The sequence below is a fragment of the Periophthalmus magnuspinnatus genome, chromosome 3 (assembly GCF_009829125.3).
Source record: "Periophthalmus magnuspinnatus isolate fPerMag1 chromosome 3, fPerMag1.2.pri, whole genome shotgun sequence".
Taxonomy (NCBI): domain Eukaryota; kingdom Metazoa; phylum Chordata; class Actinopteri; order Gobiiformes; family Gobiidae; genus Periophthalmus; species Periophthalmus magnuspinnatus.
In genome coordinates, this window is record NC_047128.1 from 13,405,455 (window position 1) to 13,424,660 (window position 19,206).

Here is a 19,206-nt window from a genome sequence, read left to right on the forward strand (position 1 = left end):
TAAGTTTTGAGTTAAAGATGTTTCATTGTAAAGGAGCTACTTGGTTGATGTGGAGGGAGACCTGCTTGTCCTCATCGCGATGTTACTTTCCACTTTATGGCAATACACATATTTATCTCAAGACAACCCCCACTAGGCCACGACTCAGATCTGAGGAAGGGTGAGCTCACCGTAAAAATGCATGCTTTGTGCATCCATTCAAATTGCATTTTCGAATCAACTGCGATTAATCTTATTAATCTACTTAACTCTAACTTCTGATGATGATGTTTGCTTTAGCCACTGCTCATAAACCTGATTCTTAGCTGCACTCACGTGGCTTCTCTGCAGGTATCAGGTGGCACCAGTTTTAGTTTTCCATCAGGCATTCTTCTAAACCTTTTGATGTCCAGTTCCTGTAGCACTTCCTGTGGCATCTGCAGTTTGACAGCTAAAGTCATGCAGTGAAACTCTGAAAGGTCGGACTCAAACTCAGTCTTCAGGAGGTGCAGGATCCGCTGGTGAATCGTTTGGTCATTCATCTCGGTCAGACAGTAGAATACAGTGATGCTCCCGGGGGCAGAAATCCCTCCAGCATTCCTCTCCCTCAGGTTTTGGGTGATCTTCTGAATCATCTGAGAGTCCGTCTGAATTTGGCCTAGAAGAACTCTGAGCAGCCTCTGGTTCGACTCGAGCAGGAGACCGTGAAGGAAGCGCACAAATAGGTCCAAACGTCCACTTTCATTTTCAAAGGACTTCTCGATGGACTTTTGGAGGAAGACATCAAGTGGCATATTCTCTTCCCAGTCTCTGAGAAAGCTACTGATTTCCTCTGTCTTTTTGTGGTTGAAGCAGCGGAGCATGTAAACAGCAGCCAGAAACTCCTGGACGCTCAGATGAACGAAGCAATAGACCGATTTCTGAAAGATGATGTTCTCTTCTATGAGGATCTCAGTGCAGAGTCCAGAGTACACAGAGGCCTCGGTGAGGTCCAGGCCCACCTGCTGCAGGTCCTCCTGGTAGAAGATGAGGTTTCCATTGTGCAGATGGTCAAAGGCTAGTTTGCCCAGCTTCAAGAGGACCTCACAGTCTCTCTTATTGACCTCCAGGGCGGCACTCTCAGATCTGTACTTCCGCTTCCTCTGAGTCTGTACTAGGAGGAAGTGTGTGTACATGTCTGTGAGGGTCTGGGGCAGGGGTCCACTCTGACAGCGTCTCAACATATGGTCCAGGACGGTGGCGGTGATCCAGCAGAAGACAGGGATCTGACACATGGTGTAGAGGCTGTGGGAGGCAGTGATGTGGGACAGGACACTGCGACACTGCTGCTCATCAGAGAACCTCTTGCTGAAGTACTGCTCCTTCTGACTATCTCTGAAGCCCCGCACTTCAGTCCGGCGATGGACGCAGGATGCAGGGACCCGATTGGCTGCTGCTGGTCAGGAGGTGATCCATATAAGGGCATCAGGAAGCATATTCCCCCTGATGAGGTTCACTAGCAGCCTGCCAATCTCTGAACTCTGTGTGACCCCAGAAATGACCTCACAGCTAAAGTCCAGATGCAGCCGGCTCTCATCCAGGCCATCAAAGATGAACAGGACTTTATTGTGGAGCAAAGTCTGAGCCGAGAGAGGGCGCAGGGTGGGGTGGAAATCATGTATGAGCTTCAGCAGACTGTAGCTTTCCTCTCTAGCCAGGTTCAGCTCTCTAAAGGACAGAAGTACCACCAGCTCCAGCTCCTGGTTCTCTGAGCCCTTGGTCCAGTCCAGACAGAACTTCAGGACTGAGAAGGTCTTGCCCACTCCAGCCACACCACTGGTCAGCACCACCCTGATGGGCTTCTGATCGGAGGGCAGAGAGGTAAAGATGTCCTGACAGCGGATGGGCATCTCCTATTGACAGAAACAAAAATTGTATTCAAATAAGAGTAATGGTACTTCAAAGTAATATTACTCAAGTAAAAGTGCAAAGTAGTGGTCCAAGAAATTACATAAGTTAATAATTGTAAGTAACTGCCTGGATGTGATTTATAATTTGAAGTTATGTTATTGGAAGGACAAAACAATAAATAATGTCCAAGATTTTAATCAACTCATATCTGAAAGAGCACTGCAAGAAACACAAATGTTCAAATCATTTAATACTGTCAACAAGTTTTTGTCACTGGCAGACTTACTCACAGTGGTAAGAGTAACCACAACTTTTACCCAAGTAAGAATACTGTTACACTGTCAAATATATTACTCAAGTAGAAGTAAAAGTAGTAAATGTCTAAAAGTACTCCAAAATACGGATTTATTCAAGTAAATGTTTAACTAAATCTAAGTCTGCCACCTGTTGGCCGATCCTTGTCCCAAACTCAGCCTGGAGCCTGGTGAGTTCATGTTGGGTTCGGTCTTCTTCATTGTGGCTGTGTGTGATGTACAGCTCCGTGTAGATCCTCAGCAGAGACGTTCTGTCTCCAGCTCCTTCTAATCCTTCAGTCACACTGTCACATCTACACCCCAATTTCTCCTTATAATCATCTGAAATTGAATGAATAAAAAAAAAAATAAAATAAATTATTATCATTATTTTATACCACACAGACCCCCAGTGAGTTTGGTTTGAATTTAACAGCACAAGGAAAAGTTGTGAAAAGTTGATTTGAAATGCTGATACCACTTTATAATAACTAAACTTATCCATGCCTTAATAAAACATGAACAAGGACTTGATTCATAATGAACAAATAGCTTATTAATAATAATCCAATACCTTGGCTCTGACTCCTCCTGTAACCACTTACTTAGTTAGTAGTTACTAAGCTTGAGTCATTCTTAATAAACTATTTGCTCAATATGAAAGTCTTTGTTCAGTCAAAACATTATTTAATAACTCATGAATGTAGGTTACTTGCTATTTAAAGTATAGAACAAATATATCAGTAAAATAGTCAGTGGAGTACCCCAGGGGTCAATCCTTAGGATCTTTATTTTTATAGGTAAATTGTAAATTGTTTTAATCCTAGTAGGGTTGTCAAGAGTATCGCACACCTATCAGATACTAAAACTAGTATTGAAACTAGATACTCATTTGAGCAGGTATCATTACGTTATCATTGAGTCACATTCACACAGGACAGAAATGAATCTTTCCTGAAAAGCTCTAGAATGATCTTGAGCTGTATCAGAACAGGTATAAGACCACATAGACTAGTATATGCCAAACACTGTATAATAAAAGTGGACTAAAGGAGTGTAACGTCACCCATAGTGTTCAGCTGCAACCAAATGAAACTCAACAAGGCTAGCAGTTACAGTGGCTAATCTGCAACCAAGGACCCTATTTGGAAATCGGGGTGAGGCTGTTGAAGGCACACTCCCCTTACCAGTGCTTGTTTCCCATCTATACAGACAATTTAGCCAGGACCACACAAGATACCACCAGAGGTGACCTGCTGATCCCCCACAGACAGACCACCTTTGGTCAGAATGTACTATCTGTCCAAGGGGGAAACCTGTGGAATAGTCTCCCGGTAACCCTGAGAGAATATACATACAGTTCTTTTAAAGCACAAATGAAAAACTGGTTATGGTCAAACCAAACATGCACTCATTTATAGTGACAATGTGATTTTAACTGTTTCATAGAGACATAATTGCATGTATGTTCAAAGTGAAGGGGGTGGGTATAGAATGTAACTGTTTTGGATGGGTGGCCAAACTGACTGGAATAATGGGGACTGTGTAATGACTGGAATGTGCAATTGTGTGGAATGTGCTACTATGGGAACTGTGCAGTGAATGTAGTGTGCAATTTTAAACTTTACTGGGACAACAAATGGAAATTAGCCTTTGGCTATAATCTGTCATGTTTACAATCATGTTGAATCATGTTTGTTCATTAACATACATTGTCCCAGTTAAATAAATGAATAAATAAATAAAATTAAATTAAATAAACATGGGGAAAAAAGACACCACATTGGTTTGTTATGGATGTTCATATCTTGATTGAGGGACAAAATAGTGAAATAAAGGATCTTCCAGTTCAGTATGTACATCCAGATTAATATGAACATTTTAAGGTCAGAATGAGGAGCCTGACAACAGCAGTTACGGAGAGGGGCGACAGTTTTTTGGCAGAAGTCAATTGCCACCAGAGCTTGAAGCAACCACTTCATGCCCATGCACACTTCCTATTTATATATAAAGTCTATGGTATACATCCATGGACGACTATGGAACCTGTAATAAATAAATAAATAAAAATATAAATTATATTTTATATATATATATATATATATATATATACATATACATATATATATCATTCTCCACTACCTTTGGAGGTGTTTCCCACCTTGATCTTGGGGTTTCCTTTGCGTACTCTGCACAGATGTTTCTGTACACTATGCCCGCCACTTGATTATGCCGCTCCATGTATGCCACATGTGTCAAACTTGTGGCCCTCCACATCATCTTATGTGGCCCTCGACAGGGTAAATTAAAAGGTATGATGGTCTTAAAATGTCATTTTATCAGGAGATACACAGTTACAAGGCCATATTTTTACATCTAGGCCAGTGGTTCTTAACCTTGTTGGAGGTACTGAACCCCACCGGTTTCATATGCACATTCACCGAACCCTTGTTTATTGAAAAAAAACATATATATATATTTTTTTTCAAATTCAAGACACATATATGTTTTACTGGTGCACAAAATGAACCATGCATTAACATCACTGTATTCCAGTACAATGCATGAACTCAAAACAAATTACATACATACCTTTTTACAAAGCCTTTTTTAATTCTACCACACTGAAATTATTTAAATTTTTAACCTTATGTATTTCAATAATGAACTTATTGTATTTATGCTATTTATTATTTTTAACATTTTAACACACACCCATCACCTAATTTCCATCACGCAACAGAGTCGGCAACCTTTAACACGCAAGAAGGGCATTTGGACCCAGTTTCCATGGAAAATAAAATACTGGGAGCCGCAAATACTTTTTGACTAAAATGAAGATATCATTGTATATAATTATAATAATAATGTAACGGAATAATGTAGGTTTTATTTTCACGGACAAGCCTTCTATGCGTGGCAGATAAAAAATAAAGTTAAGTGCATAAAAAAAATACAACTCACTACACTGCTGAATCAGTGAGAGCCCTGCACTTGTGTCTTTGGGATGAGGTGGTCCCATCGAGGACTGATGGGAGACAATGACACCCACAGTGTGATTATGTCTAGTCTGCTCCGCAGTTTCTTTCAAAAAAGCTCTAAAGGCTTATCTTTTAATCCCAGGTGCTTAGTCTCCATGTGCCAAAGTAGTTTTGAAGGTTTCATTGCCTCATTTACTTTTCCTGCATATTACTCAGAGCGGACTCTGCGCGTGAGAGTGTGAGAGGGTCCTGTAGCGACGAACCCATATTTAAGTAGGACTCCTGGTATTGTCTCTTGTCTCTATTGTCCTTTTTCTTGGTGGTTGTAGGCTCCTCTTCTGGTTCCTCAGTTGGCCTTTTCTCCTTTGTGAAAAAGCTCTGAAAAGACTTTTGTTTTGGCTCATTTTCACTCGCTTGTGGCGCTACTTTTGAGCGACGATGTGTTATACGTGAAACATCATCGCGGAGACAAGAGCAGATCTAGCACAGATATAATAAACTTGTCACTTGATCAAATAGATTTCTTTGGCGATTTCCTCTCAGGATTTTCATTATACATCTACGGACAAGCTTATTAGTGAGTCATGAGGGACGGGCGACAGTTACATCGGAGAAGATCCACCTGCTCCTGACCCCTGTGCGCACAGCGTCTGAAAATCAGGGCTGTGTCTTTACGCAGGACTGTGAGCTGTGTGTGTGAGGCGTGAGCAGTGTTTGTTTTTAACATTGTTCCGCAAGTTTGACGCTTATTTTGATCAATGAAAAATAAGAAAATATATTGTAAATATATTGTATTTTAATATTTCAAGATCACAATAATCTTCCAATTTAAACTACAATAAAAAAGAAGTAACAAATAAAATACACAATTAAATACTTGAAATGTATTTTCCCAAGCCATGCAGAGCCGCAGTATAAGGATGAAAGAGCCGCATGAGGTTCCGGAGCTGCGGTTTGCTGACCCCTGCACTAATGAAAATTTACTGCAAATCAGTGTGACTTCTGCTGTTGCCTTTGAGAGACCAGTTCAGAAACGCGTGGCTTCACCTTGGCAAGTGCCACTCTCATGTCATTTTCACAGCAAAGTCTGTTCCTTTTCTTGGTTTTTATGTCATTTTATGTTTTTATGCCGTTCGAACGGCTCATTTAAGTTGGGCAGGTACTTCAGTAGACACATCAAAGGGTGCATTTGTCAAATTGGGCCAACGTCTGAAGACGCTCGCAGTCCGCTAATCATATTAGTCGGGTGTGTGTCTTGGCCTCCGCCGAACCCCTGAGACTGACTCACCGAACCCCTAGGGTTCGATCGAACCCAGGTTAAGAACCACTGATCTAGGCAAATGCATATGTAAAATTTGTAACCTGAATAAGTAATACATACAGAAACAGTTAATTAACAAGTTAAAAAAGTACTAAAGTAAAGTATTTTATATCTGGCCCTTTGAGAGCAGCCATTTTGCTGATATGGCCCTTGGTGAAAATGTGTTTGACAACCCTGAGTATGCTTTCCCCTGCCAGCATCTTAGACCCTGCAGTTATGTGCTGGATTGTCTCAGGGGCCTCTTTGCACAGCCTACACCTTGGGTCTTGTCTGTTGTGGTAGTTCTGAGCCTCTATCACTCGGGTGCTCAAGGCCTACTCCTGTGCAGGATGAGTGCCTCTGTGCTGTCATTCAGTCCAGCTTTCTCAACCCATTGATAGGATTTCTTGATATCAACCACTTCAGTTATGTTCCTGTGGTACATCCCGTGCAGGGGCTTGTCCTTCCATGATGGTTCCTCCGGCACCTCTTCCTCTGCGCTCCACTGTCTGAGACATTCGCTGAGCACGTCATCTGTTGGCGCCTTGTCCTTGATGTACTTATGGATCTTGGATGTTTCATCCTGGACTGAGGCTCTCACACTCACTAGTCCTCGGCCTCCTTCCTTGGATTTGGGATGGAACCCGCAATGCATGGTTAAGAGCTTTCGGGTCTGTGGTCTGTATCTCCTCCTTCGGCCAGCTTATGATTCCTGCTGGGTATCTGATTATTGGCAGAGCATAGCTGTTTATTGCCTGGGTCTTGTTCTTGCCATTGAGCTGAATCCTCAGGACTTGCCTTACTCACCTGAGGTATTTGGTCGTGGCTGCTTTATGTATGTATATATATATATATATATATATATATATATATATATATATATATATATATATATATATATATATATATATATATATATATATATATATATATATATATATATATATATATATATATATACATACACACACACTCACCTGAAGGATTATTAGGAAGACCACACTAATATATGTTTGACCCCCTTTCGCCTTCAGAACTGCCTTAATTCTATGTGGCATTGATTCAACAATGTGCTGATTCATTCTTTAGAAATGTTGGCCCATATTGATAGGAGCATCTTGCAGTTGATGGAGATTTGTGGGATGCACATCCAGGGCACGAAGCTCCCGTTCCACCACATCCCAAAGATGCTCTATCAGGTTGAGATCTGGTGACTGTGGGGGCCATTGTAGTACAGTGAACTCATTGTCATGTTCAAGAAACCAATTTGAAATGATTCGAGCTTTATGACATGGTGCATTATCCTGCTGGAAGTAGCCATCAGAGGATGGGTACATGGTGGTCATGAAGGGATGGACATGGTCAGAAACAATGTTCAGGTAGCCCGTGGCATTGAAACGATGCCCAACTGGCACTAAGGGACCTAAAGTGTGCCAAGAAAATATCCCCCCACACCATTACACCACCAGCCTGCACAGTGGTAACAAGGCATGATGGATCCATGTTCTCATTCTGTTTACGCCAAATTCTGACTCTACCATTTGAATGTCTCAACAGAAATCGAGACTCATCAGACCAGGCAACATTTTTCCAGTCTTCAACTGTCCAATTTTGGTGAGCTTGTGAAAATTGTAGCCTCTTTTTCCTATTTGTAGTGGAGATGAGTGGTACCCGGTGGGGTCTTCTGCTGTTGTAGCCCATCCGCCTCAAGGTTGTTCGTGTTGTGGCTTCACAAATGCTTTGCTGCATTCCTCGGTTGTAACGAGTGGTTATTTCAGTCAACGTGCTCTTCTATCAGCTTGAATCACTTGGCCCATTCTCCTCTGACCTCTAGCATCAACAAGGCATTTTCGCCCACAGGACTGCCGCATACTAGATATTTTTCCCTTTTCACACCATTCTTTGTAAACCTTAGAAATGGTTGTGCATGAAAATCCCAGTAACTGAGCAGATTGTGAAATACTCAGACCGGCCCGTCTGGCACCAACAACCATGCCACGCTCAAAATTGCTTAAATCACCTTTCTTTCCCATTCTGACATTCAGTTTGGAGTTCAGGAGATTGTCTTGACCAGGACCACACCCCTAAATGCATTGAAGCAACTGCCATGTGATTGAAAAAAGGTTGATTAAATAATTGCATTAAGGAGAAATTGAACAGGTGTTCCTAATAATTGTTTAGGTGAGTGTGTGTATATATATATATATATATATATATATATATATATATATATATATATATATATATATATATATATATATATAGTGTACACTTCTTCCCACATCCCTTTTCAGAATGTTCAATGTTTTTGTGGATGATATTTTATTTTATTTTATGGACTGTAATAGACATGTACTACATGATTTATGAACATACTCAAAATAAAATTTTGTTTGTTTGTTTGTATATATAGAGTCTTCATTATCAATTTATCAATGTGGTATCGGAATTGGTATTGAGTATCGATTCTATTCCTTAGTATCATGACAACACTAGTCCCAAGTGCCCTCTGGAGCCTTACTCAGTGCTGTGGGGAAATCCAACTGATAGAGGTTTTCACAGTCACGCTTTAAACACCTGCTCCATCTGTGGGGAGATAAATAAAAAAACAAAACATTTTATTTACAGTTCTATAACTTCTGTATTTTTTATATTTCTATTTGATGTATAAAAAAGTTTTTAAGTATATTATTTTGAAGTAAAGTACTTTAGGTTTAGTGGTGTGGCAAATCTTACTCTTTGGAAGTAGATTCCGGTTCATTAGAAAACTCTGGAGAAGGAGTCCTCGACCTGTGAGACACAGAGTTAAGGGGAGGCTGATGTCTGACTGAAGAAAGAAAGAAAACTACCATATATTACACAGCTACACATATTGTCAGCTTTTAGACATGATATAATGCTGTTACCTTCACATAGATGTAGAGGCTTTAAAAAGCGGCAATTGACTGGTAATAAAGAATTGTAATTAAGTTGGTTCTACAATAAAGCTGAATTTACGTGGCCTTTGTGAGTGTTTGGCTTTGCTTTGACTAAAACAAGAGATTTTTGGTATCTATCAACAGAAGTTGAGAAACATTACCAATCCAGTATAACCAATAATTTAAATTAATGAATTAATTAATTAATGAATAATTCATTAAACAATGTTCTAAAAGTTTGTAAACTCTTGTACCATGTCACTGACCATATCTGAAAATAACATCACTATTCACCAAAGCAAATTGTGGTTTATGAAAATTCACTTCATTGACCAAGTCAAACAGACAGCATTTGAAATATGTAAAAAAGTGTGGTTCTAAACTGGGGTCTGAAGACTATAAGTCACATAAACTGCTAAATTGATCATTTAAGCCAATCAGTGATGTGTGCGCATACAACCGGAAGCAGGATGTGTCTAGCCGGAATAGGTTCTGATATTTCAGTCCATCAAGTTAACAACTAGGTTTTGCCTTTAGTTCAGTAGAAAAACAAAACACAACTCTAGGTATATTTTTGATGAGAAAACAACATTATAACATAGATCAGAAAATAGCGTAACATAAACCTTTAATTAATGCTATACTGTGAAAGTATAGCATTAAGCAAATCCATAACAACATCATGGACACAAAATGGTGAAGCACTAAACTGATTTTCTGGAATAAGGTGAATAAAAGCAGTGTCTTACTTTGAGCTTTCTGTTCCAGGTTCTTTAGAAAACGCTGGAGGAGGATCAATAGACCTCAGAGAGACGAAGCCAGAAGTCTGACTGAGACAAAAATACAAACAGTATATTTTCAGTGAAATGGGGAAATTTTTATACCATTATCATACCATATCATATACAGTGGCTTGCAAAAGTATTCATCCCCCTGGAACGTTTTCACATATTGTCATGTCATAACCACAAATTTACATTTACAAAATACATTTTCTTAGAATTTTATGTAAATGAGCAACACAAAATGGCACACAAATGTGAAGTGAAAGGAAATATTTTACAGGATTTACAAATTTAAAAAAAAATAAAAAACTTAAAATTACAGCATGCAAAAGTATTCATCCCCCTTTTTCTTGAGTGCAGCCAATAGCTTTTAGAAGTTGCCTGATGATTTTGGAAAGATTTAATGTTCACCTAATAACTAAAAAGAGTCCACCTGTGTGTCATCTTGTCTCAGTATAAATGCAACTGTGCTGTGAAGGCCACAGAAGTTTGTTAAGAGAGTGTTGGGAAGCAAAGCACAAAATTAAGTCAAAGGAGCACACCAAACAGGTCAGAGAAAAGGTTTTGGTGAAGTTTAAAAGGGCTTCGGTCTAAAAAGATTTCCCATCTCAAGGAGCACTGTTCAATCCATCATCCGGAAATGGAAAGAGTATGGCACAACTGCAAATTTACCCAGACATGGCCGTCCACCAAAACTTATAGAGTGAACAAGAAGAGCACTCACAGGACAGCTATTAGTCTTGCACAACACAAATCTGGTCTTTATGGAAGAGTGGCAAGAAGAAAGCCATTGTTGAAAACCATCCATAAGAAGTCTTGTTTACAGTTCACTAGAAGTCATTTGGAGGACACGGCAAACATGTGGCAGAAGGTGCTCTGGTCTGATGAGACCAAAATTGAACTTTTTTTGGCCTAAAAACAAAACGCTATGTGTGGAGGAAAACTAGCTCTGTACATCACTCTGAACACACCATCCCCACAGTCAAACACGGTGGTAGCAGCATCATGCTGTGGGGTGGCTTTTCTTCAGGGAAGCTGGTCAGAGTTGATGGGAAGATGGATGGATGGATAATGATCCTAAACATAAAGTCAAAGCGACAATGGAACGGTTTAAAGCAAAACATATTCATGTGTTAGACTGGCCCAGTCAAAGTCCGGACCTAAATCCAATTGAGAATCTGTGGCAAGATCTGAAAACTGCAGTTCACAAACGGTCTCCATCAAATCTGACAGAGCTTGAACTGTTTTTGCCAGGAAGAATGGGCAAAAAATTCCATCTGTAGGTGTTACAGTCAGCTGTAATTGCAGCAAAAGGCGGTTCCACAAAGTATTAACTTAAGGGGGCTAAATACTTTTGCATGCTGCAGTTTTCAGTTTTTTTAAAATCTGGAAATTATGTATAATTTTCTTTCTACTTCACACTTACGTACCATTTTGTGTTACTTATTCACATAAAATGCAAATTAAAAAATATTTATATTTGTTGTTGTGACTTGATAAAATTTGAAAAAGTTCCGGGGGGGATGAATACTTTTGCAAGCCACTGTAACATAGAAATTAAAGTTGTCAAATCATACATCGTTGTGCTTTTAAAAGGCCCATGTTATAATGTTGTTACCACCTCAAAAACCAAATACCTGGAGTTGTGTTTTGTTTCATTCACACATGTTTGAGTAAATGCAAATGTAAATGCTTAAGCCTGTTGCAGTGTTATTGTTTATACAATTATACCATTTGAGTTTAAAAAAAAAAAAAAAAAGGAGAAAAGAGAAAAGCTCAGCCTTGTGTTTTAAGGCCCACTCTTGTCTGGTTTTGGTGTTAGCATACCATCTACTGGAAGCAGAGGGAAATAAATAAGCTAGCATGTGCTCCATACTGGGAACAATGTTATAAGACAACTTTCTCCTGCTTGTTTCCATGGAAATGTTGTGCCTTTGGCTATAATATTCCACACTAGCATTGAATTCATCTCTTTTTTTTCCATCCATCCATCCATCCATTTTCTTCCGCTTATCCGGGGCCGGGTCGTGGGGGCAGCAGTCTAAGCTCACCCCGGACACGTCCTCCAGCTGCCTCCGGTCTGCCCCGGGGCCTCCTCCCGGTGGGACATGCCCAGAACACCTCCCTAGGGAGGCGTCCAGGAGGCATCCTGAGCAGATACCGAGCCACCTCAACTGCTTCCTCTCAACGTGTAGGAGCAGCGGCTCTACTCCGAGCTCCTCCCGTGTGACCGTTTTCCATTCAACTTTATTCCTGACTCATGGCTCATTATTAAACTGCTCAAACACAGTGAAAGTCTATATTACATAGAGTACGATTTTAACTTTCTTTCTTCAATTGACTTCGGTTTTGGAAAACTGCAGCACCCAATGGGAGCCAACGTCACCGTAAACATCATCACAACATCTGGTTTGGAGATTACACTACGTACACGACGTTTTAAAATTTTGACCAAAATGACTACGCGACATGGCCAAATTCCATGTGTATCAACAATTAAGAAAATAAAATTGGAGAATGAAGCGTGTACATCACAGTGGTTGTGTACCGGTGGAGTTGAAAACAGGTAGATCGGCACAATGGCGTGGCGTCTTGAATACAGGAGAATAAAGATTACTCAAACATACATGAATCACTCTTCAACAGGGTCAATGAGAAGGAAACAACTATAACATGGTTAAAAGCTCTGAAAAGTTGATGATGTCTCTTTTAAACAACACTAAACAAGGCTAGAATATTAAACATAAGGCTGTATATGTGCCTAATCACAAAGGCATATTTGACTGACCTTGTGGATAAAGGAGATGTTGGTTTATTGGAGAACTCTGGAGGAGTCCTGGACCTCACAGACACAGCACTGGGAGAGTCTTTAGTCTGTCTGAAGAAAGAGTAGAGGCACAGTTTATATTCAACAGCATGTGTACCTAATAAAGTGGCCACATAGAAATGAACATCACCTCTCCAGCGGCAGTGACACTTCTCTGCTTTGGTCCATTTTAAACTGCAGACTGGTCCCCCCAAAAAATCATCTGAAAGACAGGGACACTGAATTTTAAGTATTTGTAACACTATATTTAAAAGGTGACTGTAATTTTTGTATGTAATTACAATTTTCGACCACAAACATCATACCTGTTACATTTCTGTGAGTTTAAAATGTGCAAACATGATGTCCCACAAATGTAATACAATGTTTATTGGTGAATTATAAACTCATTTTGCTTATAGTATTATGGGTGTTTACCCAATGAAGTTCAGTTTGATCTATGCTACAACAGTGCATACTGCTATGGGTATTTAAGAAAGATATTCAGGCCTATACACTTTTTGAACTCCATCAATCACATTTCCATTAGTTACAGTTCTAAAATTGGAATGTATTTATACTATGGACATTACTGTCCAAAAATGTATGTTTTTGTCCTTAGAAATTTCAGTCTACATTGTCATGCCTATAAGTGTCTCTCTCACCCAGAGTTTGAGAAGCATATTGTTCTAAATCAACTTTCACTTGCACTTAACAGATAATAGCATTTAAAAGATTTCAGCCAATACAGCTATTATTAGATTCATAAAACTGGAGTTAGGTCGATATAGACTAATATTAACTTTAAGGCTGCATAGATCGTGGAGCTGCTCTGCACGGCTCCTCGTGACATAATGGCTATAGCCAAATAGTAGGCCTACACTTTATGAAGAAAACTAGAACAAAGGAAATGCCTTGGTCCATATATATATATATATATATATATATATATATATATATATATATATATATATATATATATATATATATATATATATAATATATATATTATATATATATATATATAATATATATATATTATTATATATTTCTTTACTCTTGATAAATTCTTTTATTGGTGGAGGTGCGAGAGAGTGCAGAACTTTATAGATCAAACATTCTGATTTTAGATTGATCATGTTTTGAAAATGCAGTAATTTATATTTGTATAGAATATGGCAGTGGTGATGTGACAATGTTTTTTTGTCCAATGTTTTTAAAGCTTTTTTGTAGAGGCTCTCTATGATGTTCAGAGATGTGGGGTATGCGAGTGACCATGTAGTGAGACAGTAATCAATATGTGAGATGTTCATGGAGTAAAAATACATTGTAGCTGCTTGCAGTGTTAAGTTATTTCGAATATGGTGGTAATTTTGGAGATTAAATTTGACTACCTGTGCTACTTTTTTTATATGACTTTTAAAAGAAAATGTTGGATCCAGAACTACTCCAAGGTATTTAAACTCTGAAACAAGGTTGAGCTCCTCTCCATTCAGAAAAACATTTGACCTGGTTGATTCTATGCAATGTTTTGAGAAATACATACAAACTGTTTTTTTGTGTTCAGCATAAGACACGAGTCCCTGAGCCAGTCCTGCACTGAGGATAGCGCAGCTGTGAGGTCTGTGGCAGCTTGTTGTATGTTTTTTCCATGAGTGTAGATGACTGCATCATCCGCATACATTTGCGAGAGGATGTTTGGTCATGCATTAGGTAGGTTATTGATAAAGAGAGAGAACAAGACCGGACCAAGGACAGACCCCTGAGGAACACCAGTGTCAGAGTCTAGCCAGGCTGATTTAACACCATCTACTACCACATACTGTTTCCTGTTGGACAGGTAAGATTTAAACCATAAAAGTGCCTGATCAGAGATGTTAAACTGAGTTAGCCTGGATAACAGTATCTGATGGTTTACACAGTCGAAAGCTTTCTTTAGATCTAAAAAAAACAGTTCCGACACAGGGATGCTTATCAAGCATAATGTTTTCTGTTAACACACACAGGGCACTGTCTGTGGAGTGATGTGTTTGAAAACCAAATTGTAGTGGGTGTAATGTGGGCTGGGTATTTTCTAAATGGGCAGTCAGAAGTTTCACTACCCATTTTTCTGCTATTTTAGATACAGTGGGGAGTATGCTTATGGGTGGGTAGTTGGACATGTGTGTTTTAGTACCTGATTTAAAAATTGGTGTCACTGCGGCCACTTTCCAATCTGTTGGGACTATGGAACTTTTAAAAAGACAGATTAAGAAGATGAGTGATTGGACGTACAAGAGAGTCCCTAAAGCAAGTCTGAAGCAATTGGAAACTTAGAGAGGGATGGGCGGCACAATAATTTGATTGAAATTTTCATTCTAGTCAAGTCTAGAGGTACAGCCATTCTCATCAAAAAGTAAATTTCCTTTACCGTGACAAAAATAGAAGCTCACTGAGCCAGAAAATATACAATATGTAGTACTGGGCAGTAGGGAAGGCACAATATACGATAATATTGTTAATCGCAATAAAAAAGTTCTGTAATTAATCGTTCATGGCATTTTTAATAATCGTGATCATCACACACGATTATAATCGCCTTTCTGTCACCAGACTGCCTCGTGTTTCCGATTTCAATGCATTGTTTAGATATTAGTTCTAGTGATTGTCCACAAGGGGGCACTCTATCATAGCAATAAAACTTGGTAGCTCCTGTGCCTATTCTGAATTGGGGATGGTTCTTCACCATCGTCAGTCACCATCATGGCTGTGGGCAGCCAGTGGATCTGGATCCCAGTGACGGCGCACAATTATATTATCCACTCAAGAAGGTGAAGTCTGATGTGTGGAATTATTATGGATTTTTTTTTAAAAAAGACCAACAAGAGGCTCTGCAGAGCCTGAGGAAAAGAAGATAGGTCTCTAAGGGTAAACACCAGGACCTCACATGCACATTTATGAGACAACCATCCTGCATTGTTTGACAAATTTGAGCTGAAAATATCCAACACCAGTAACATACCATGTGAAATAAACTACTGAATGTAGTTTGTGTTAGTTTGGATTTGTATGAATCCATGTTTGCGTCAACTTTGCTATCTCTAGGTTAGCGCTTAGCTGAACAGCATTTTGCACAGCTGATTGCACAGCTTGCTAAGAGTGGTGCCTGGTTTTACAACAATCATGAATTAATCTGAATACCTAAAACCTCGTAGGACCTGGCGTCCACATATGTGAAAAACACATTTTGGGTTGTCTAGGCCCTGGTGTCCACATATGAGGACATTATACTGCCTTGGTTTAATAATTATCGCGTTAATATCATTAATTGTGATTATTTTGGTTACAATAATCGTGAGTCTAAATTTTAATATCGTCCCATCCCTAAAGGGCAGACTAAATAATACTCATGTTGTTCTAGCAAACATACATGCTCCAAACTGGGATGATGGTACCTTCTGTACTGGAATTTTCTCTCGGATACCAAACCTAGACACGCTTCATCTAATGGTGCGTTCACACCGGGGCGTCAGGGGCGTCCAGTTTACATTCAAAGTTTATGGTGGTGAATTTCACCTAAGACAATCCAGCCAACTCGGTCAATACAAGTGGTTAACCAGCTTCTTAAAACCTATGGGATGAGTGATGTCTGGAGATTCCTGAATCCTAGTCACAGAGGATATGCCCTCTATTCGCCAATTCGCCATAAAAATTCTCACAGATTGATTATTTTTTTCTTGATAGCAAGTTACTTTCATTAGTCAGAAAGTGTGAATATAAAGCAATAGTTATTTCAGATCATGCACCATTGTTAATGAGCCTAAACAGGCCAACGTCAGGTAAAAGATACCGACCATGGAGATTTAATATTTTATTGCTTTCTGACAGAGAGTTTGTCAAATTTATTTCAAATGAAAAAAACAAATATTTATTATGTAATAATACTCCAGAAATATCCTATGGTTTAATCTGGGAATCACTAAAAGCTTATCTTTGAGGCAAATTATATCTTATAGTGCCAAAATAAAAAAAATAAAAAATAAAAAAGATCAACATGAGCAGGTTAAGAAGACTGAAGGGGACATTTTGTGGCTTGAGAAAGTGTTGGCCAACTCTCCTTCACCTGATTTGTTTAAACGCATAGCTCTCCAGACTGAATTCAATTGGTTGACAGCAAAACAAACAGAAAACCTTGTAAATAAATGTCGGCATAAAATATATAAACATGGTGAAAACATAGGTAAAATGTTGGCCCACCAACTGCGTCAACAGCAGGTAGATCAATATCATTTTTATATCCATAGTCTATAAACCAGAGAACACTCATTAGGTGAACATAAACTGAGATATTGCGGTTTAACGATTCTGTATTTGGGCCAGGTTTACTTGGATCTGTGGCTAAACCACTTTAATACCAGTAGAGGGCGTGGTGTGTCAGTTCATTTCATCTTATTATTCTTATTATTGCTACAATAATTTCTAATAATAATAACATATTCTTCTTCTAATTATTGTTTTGGAAAAACTGTATATTCCTTCATTCAATAACTGCATATTCCTTTAATCAATGTAACACTGGCTCCTGTGGCTCAGAGAATAGACTTTAAAGCAGCTCTGCTTGTGTATAAGTCTCTCCATGGTCTAGCACAAAAGTACATCTTTGACATGTTAGTGCCATATTAACCATCTCACATTCTGAGGACTTCAGGGACCGGCCTCCTGCTGGTGCCCAGAGTCAGGCTTAAACATGGGGAATCATTTCAGCATTTCAGTTTTATGTAGGTAAAACCTGGAACAGTCTTCCTGAAGATGTGAGACAGGCCTCTACTTTGACAATGTTTAAATCCAGGCTCAAAACAGTTCTGTTTACCTGTGCATATGACTGAAAGGTTTTTATTCTGCACTCTTCTCCTTAATGTTAATTTTATGATGATCATTTGAGATTATTTGTTTTGAAATTTACCCAAGTTTAGCTGTGAAACTTTCCAGACAAATGAAATATGATCTCCATGGGGACAAGCAGGTGGTGGACCCCTACACCAGAAAACGTACATGATGCACCTTTAAAGCGTGGAGTATGCATGTCCTCCCTGTGTTATTGTGGTTATCCTGTCTCCTCCCTCTTAGCAGGAGGTTGTGGGTTAGACTCTGGATCCCTGACTGGAGTGTGCATGTGTTTGTATGTATGACATTACCAGTTCAGTCATAAACTTCAAATTACAAAATTTCCCTCCATTATACATCAGCCTCTCCCTTCACTTCCTTCACTTCCTTTGTTTTGTTGTGTTTTTTTCTGACAACAAAACTCACGGTGTTACGTAAAGACAGTAATGGGTTAACTGATTAAACTATCACTGAAATGCAATAGGCTCAGACATGCACACAGTAGCAAGTATCAGCAGAAAGCATGCATATTTTTAACACATGGAGTTTGTGTTTACATCTTTTGCTATTTTACTCATCTTTTAAAAGAGGGACAAACTGTTCATGTATTAATCTACTTATTTTCCCATAGCAGAATGTCCAAATCCGGGTTAGTTTTGACGTTTGGTTAGTGACGACATGACGCACGCGGTCAGCTGCATACTTGTCAATGAGTCATAGAAGTGACCGTAGTTATAAATAGTGGAAACCAAGCACTGACTCACCTCTCCTCCACTTCTCAAAATGCTGCAGTCTTTGGACGAACGGTGAACTTCTCTGCGCTCTCTCCTCTCAGCCAGTTTCCGCTGCAACCGCCGAACCACGTGACCCCAAAATTTAGACTGTACCATTTTTTTGTTTTGTTTGTTCGTTTTTCATCGTTCAGCAGGTTCAACGGTTGGCACGCGCTGAACATGACGTCATAAGATTCTCTAGACCAGGGGTGCCCAAACTTTTTGCAAATAGGGCCAGATTTGGTGAGGTGAAAAGCTGCATTCACTCTGATCTTTCTTTGAACCATTAATATTAAAAGCACATGAACTATTTATTTATTTATTTTACCTTTTATTGCAAATGGCTTTCACCTTTCAAAAAACAAAATTAATTATACACAGATTATAAATATGAAAAAGTGAACATTTAATCTGTGGTTTTAATTATCATAAAATAAATTCAATGAAATGTTCCAATTTATTCACCTCAGAAGGCAAACAAATAGAAAACTGAGACTGAAACTGAGAGCTGGACTGTAGTGACGGCGGTTTGGACGCACAAAACGCCACGCAGGTCAGTCAGTCTTGTCCTCGCACGGTTCTTGTTAAAGTTCATAATCGAGAACCAAACAAATTCAG

The 19,206-nt window shown here is 39.1% G+C and overlaps 1 protein-coding gene across 2 annotated transcripts in view; it reads right to left on the reverse strand.

Moving 5' to 3' along the window:
• LOC117393802 (ribonuclease inhibitor-like) overlaps nt 1-18,646 on the reverse strand; it is a 28,001-nt gene extending 9,355 nt beyond the window's left edge. Inside the window, exons 1-8 of one of the 2 annotated variants that reach the window (XM_055232124.1) lie at nt 18,580-18,646; nt 13,104-13,175; nt 12,935-13,024; nt 10,111-10,187; nt 9,180-9,233; nt 8,965-9,029; nt 2,314-2,504; nt 316-1,871 (exon numbers count right to left, since the gene is read on the reverse strand). In XM_055232124.1, coding sequence (XP_055088099.1) covers nt 316-1,253 — 938 coding nt within the window. In that variant the 5' untranslated portion in view covers nt 1,254-1,871; nt 2,314-2,504; nt 8,965-9,029; ... (3 more) ...; nt 13,104-13,175; nt 18,580-18,646. Of the gene's footprint in view, nt 1-315; nt 1,872-2,313; nt 2,505-8,964; nt 9,030-9,179; nt 9,234-10,110; nt 10,192-12,934; nt 13,025-13,103; nt 13,176-18,579 lie in introns of both variants that reach the window. The other variant, XM_033991811.2, reaches the window with a different exon arrangement.
• Nucleotides 18,647-19,206: the final 560 nt, after the last annotated feature.